The sequence below is a fragment of the Phocoena phocoena genome, chromosome 5 (genome assembly GCF_963924675.1).
Source record: "Phocoena phocoena chromosome 5, mPhoPho1.1, whole genome shotgun sequence".
Taxonomy (NCBI): Eukaryota; Metazoa; Chordata; class Mammalia; order Artiodactyla; family Phocoenidae; genus Phocoena; species Phocoena phocoena.
Genome location: NC_089223.1, coordinates 115829453 through 115833787, shown reverse-complemented (window position 1 = coordinate 115833787; position 4335 = coordinate 115829453). Strand labels below are relative to the sequence as shown.

At 39.6% G+C, this 4335-nt stretch overlaps 1 protein-coding gene across 1 annotated transcript; it reads left to right on the top strand.

Moving 5' to 3' along the window:
• Positions 1-518: 518 nt before the first annotated feature.
• TRAM1L1 (translocation associated membrane protein 1 like 1) lies at positions 519-1637 on the top strand. Its single transcript, XM_065878117.1, has one exon. The coding sequence runs from the start codon at positions 519-521 to the stop codon at positions 1635-1637; it is 1119 nt and encodes a 372-aa protein (XP_065734189.1).
• Positions 1638-4335: the final 2698 nt, after the last annotated feature.

Genomic DNA, 4335 nt, shown 5'->3' with positions numbered 1-4335 from the left:
GTTTCCATTTATAAAAGTAAAGGCACCTGGTAAATATTAAGCACTAGGAGAGTTTGCTTCTATCATTATTATGATGCTGGTTTTTATCATTATCATGCTGCAGAAGAACAAGCAGAGTTCTGTCCTGCTTTGTCACGGTCAGTAATGAAGATGCTATGGACAAATCATTTAGAAGCATCTCGACGCTGGCAGCGGATTTAAAGAGGCGCCGATCAACGTGGAAGATCACTGCTCGCAGCCCCGGGCCTGGCGCCGGGTAGGGGCGCGGCGCTCGATTTCCTTCCCTGCCTCCGCCGGCCCTGGCGCGCATGCTCAGTCCTGCTCGGCCAGCTGCTTTGATTTTTTTTTTTTTTTTTTTTTTTCCTGGGTGGCCGTAGCGACCCGGGACCGGCTCCGGGATGGGGAGTGAAGTCCCGGGAGCCGCGGCGGCGGCGGCGGCGGCGGCGGCGGCGGCGCCTTAAGGAGCAGCCACGGGGAGGCAGCTGCCGCTCGTCGGTGAGTATCTGGGAAGCGCCACCATGACGTTTCGTAAGAAGGGCACCAAGAACCCCCCAGTCCTGAGCCAGGAATTCATCCTGCAGAATCATGCGGACCTTGTCGCCTGTGTGGGGATGTTCTTCGTGCTGGGGCTCATGTTCGAGGGAACAGCAGAAGTATCGATCGTTTTTATTACTCTCCAGCACGGTGTTACCTTCCCTGCCGAAGAAGCAGAAGAAAGAGCCACAGCACCTAAGTTCCTTTATCATTATGGTGCCAAAGATTTGGCCACAGTGTTCTTCTACATGCTGGTGGCAATCATCATTCACGCCACTATTCAAGAGTATGTCTTGGATAGAATTAACAGGCGAATGCAGTTCCCCAAACCGAAACAAAGCAAATTTAACGAATCTGGTCAGTTTAGTGTATTCTTCCTTGTCTCTTGTATTTGGGGCACATTCATTCTACACTCTGAAAACTGCCTGTCAGACCTGGCTGTCTTATGGAGGGCTCATCCCAATAACATGATGACATTTCAGATGAAGTTTTTCTATATCTCACAGTTGGCTTACTGGTTTCACGCCTTTCCTGAACTCTACTTCCAGAGAATCAAACCTCAAGATCTCTCCCAGCAAGTTGTCTACGTTGGTCTTCACCTCTTTCACATTGCGGGAGCTTACCTCTTGTACTTGAATCACCTGGGACTTCTTCTTTTGATGATGCATTATTTTGTGGAATTCCTTTCCCACTTTTGTGACCTGTTTTATTTTAGCGATGAAAAGTACCAGAAAGAGTTTTCTCTGTGGGCCATTGTGTTTATTTTGGGTCGACTCGTGACTTTAATTGTTTCTGTGATTACTGTTGGTTTTCACCTGGCTGGAGGGCAGAATGGGAATTCTGACGGCACTACCGAAGATGTGAACGTGTTGGCAGCGAAAATTGCTGTTCTGTCATCCAGTTGCACTATCCAAGCATACATAACATGGAATTTATTTAATGTTCAGCTTCAGAGGTGGATGGAAGAAGATGCTCCTCTTCAGGCCCCAAGTGTGAAGAAGAAACGGACTAAGGGCAGGTTTTCTAGAAAAGGAACAGAAAACGGTGTGGCAACTTCAAATAGAGTAGACTCTCCCCATATGAGGAAAGAAAAATCTTCATAATGAATTGCAAGTTAATTGACTAATGTCTCTAAAGAAGTCTGCTCTTTGCTATAAGATACCTTTCTTCGCTGGAGACTTTTCTGTTCTTGAAAATAGTCTGTGCTGTCCTTGATTTCTGCTACTGTACTGTGTAATGTATGTTTTTAAAAGGCATTTGAGGGGAGGATGATTATTATGAGTGGAAAAATATTTAGTTTAGACTAAGCTACTCATCATCAACATGGTTTAGGGATTGCTATATTTCCTTTTTGACCTTTGAACATTTTCCTAATTTGTAGAGATAACTCCAAAGCTCCACGTATCAGTGACACAGTTCTTGCTCCCACCAATCTTTTGTAACGTTAACAAGATGGTCTTTTATAGCAATGACATATTTTTAATGTTCTCTTCTAGGATAAAATAGAAAGATTATAAATCTGGAAGTCAATTTCATTAAGTTTTCCGTATTCCCTAATTCTTAGAATTTTTTTTTTTTTTTGAATTGACAAGTGGAGAAGAGATTTGTAAAACCACAAAAATAATGATGTATTTTGTACGTAGTGGTTGTTAGTGTTACATCCCACTAAAAAAACCAAGATACTAATGGTTAACGTGTGGAGACTTATTGCCATATATTGAATCAAAATATCTTGAATCAACATTATTACTAAGAGGAAAAATCATACTTGTCCATTTTAAACACTTGTAAACTGGAAATCAGAAAATTAAAGACTGTAAAAAGGAAATCAGACTTAAATAACTTTTTTGATATGTGTATTAAAAATCATTCTTTATGAGATTTGTAGTTTTTGGTATCCACAGCATCTTAGAAGAATATTGTTTAACCTGTAAATCATTTTGAAAAATAATGCTTACTTGATTTATATCTATAAAAAGAATGTCATCTAATTACATGTTGAAAACATTTAATATACTAACCTTAAATAATGTGAAAATCATATTCTTATGAAGGCTTTTCAAAATAATGTTATAAATATAGCTTTGCTTCCATCTTTAATTGGGAAACATTTATCTGTATAAGACATATTTTGGAGATATATATGTGTATATATGTATATATATGCATATATGTATGTGTATATATGTACATATATGCATATATGTATGTGTATATATATATGTATATATAGGTATATGTTGTATCTTTAGAGAAGCCAATGGACTGTAGTGGTGAGTATTTATTATATTTATTTTCTTCTCTCAACCTTTAGTTTGATTTTATTTCCATAATGTGAGTGCTTATATTTTTTTCAGGAGACAGTGCTTTAAAAATATGCTAGGATAAGGCCATATATTTCCTATTCGTCTCTATATTCTCCTACCATGTCTCTCATATCTCTGCTTCTGATAACCTTCCATTTGGCTTGTTGTAAGTAATTCAACTTTCCCAATCACGGGGGTCCCTCCAAATTAAACTTATACAGGTATATTGCACACCAAAGACAGAGGAGCCACGCTTGGCAAAACACTCTTTTCTATTCTTTCTGCTTTGAGAGGTACATAACAAAGCAAGATTGTTTCTGTTTTGTCTGTAGAATCCATCATCCTACTATTTCTTTTTTTCTCAGTTGCCAAATACAATAGTTTTGGTAGCACATGCTCTAGGTCCAAAGTACAATAACTTCACTTTAACCAACCACCATGCAATTGTAAAACAAAGATTTTTCAGAGTGGTCTTTTTTCTCACTTCCCTCACTTTTACTTGTTTTGTTTTTTTTTTTTTTTTTTTTTTTTTTGCAGTACGCGGGCCTCTCACTGTTGTGGCCTCTCCCGTTGCGGAGCACAGGCCCAGCGGCCATGGCTCACGGGCCCAGCCGCTCTGCGGCGTGTGGGATCTTCCCGGACCGGTGCACGAACCCGTATCCCCTGCATCGGCAGGCGGACTCTCAACCACTGCGCCACCAGGGAAGCTCTTCCCTCACTTTTGAAGAATTCTCCCCTGTTACTTGTAACGTCATTCCTGGTAACAAATTTCTTATCCATTATGTATGTAATTCATTTTCCAATAAGTGCAGGCCTGATTCAAACTGGCAAATGATTGCAAGAAAAGTATTTCCTCACATGACTGGCAATGCCAAGAGCTAAATTGTGATTGACATTAAACATGATTCAGGCCCAGATCAATTTCCCTGGGATTTTCTAGGGCTCTGTTCCTCTCAGATTGTCTTTTTGGCAGCAAATGACTACAGATGTTCTAGGCTTCATATCTGCACACTACATACATGGTAGAGAGGAAATCTGATTTCTAGAATTCCCAAAACACTGAGAGTTACTTTTACTGAATTTATTTGGTATAGGGTTGTATTGGGCTGGTTGGTTAAATTAGTTTATATGCTTCACCCATGCAAAAAGGCAAAGCCCCTTTCCTATAAGATGTGGGTCAACAAGAAGTAGCAAGGTTGAGGACAAAAGGGGGAAGGATGCTGCGTACATCTCAACTATTCATAAGAGTTCAATAAACGTTTCCAGAAAATAAATGTATGCCAAGTAAATTATGAAAGCAACACTATAAATAAAATTCAGCACAAAACAAATTGCTAAGTCTCCCCCTTTTAGAAATTACATTCAGAAAAACAGGCCCTAAGAAAGGTCAGCGTGACAGTTTGGTTTCTATCAAAATGAATCACATGGAAACAAAAATTTCCATTATCATTATTCAAGGTATTATTAAAGCAGGCATTAGTTAACCCTGTGAAAA

Excerpts from the sequence above, each read along its gene's own strand:
- TRAM1L1 (XM_065878117.1), top strand. The coding sequence starts at position 519 with ATGACGTTTCGTAAGAAGGGCACCAAGAACCCCCCAGTCCTGAGCCAG.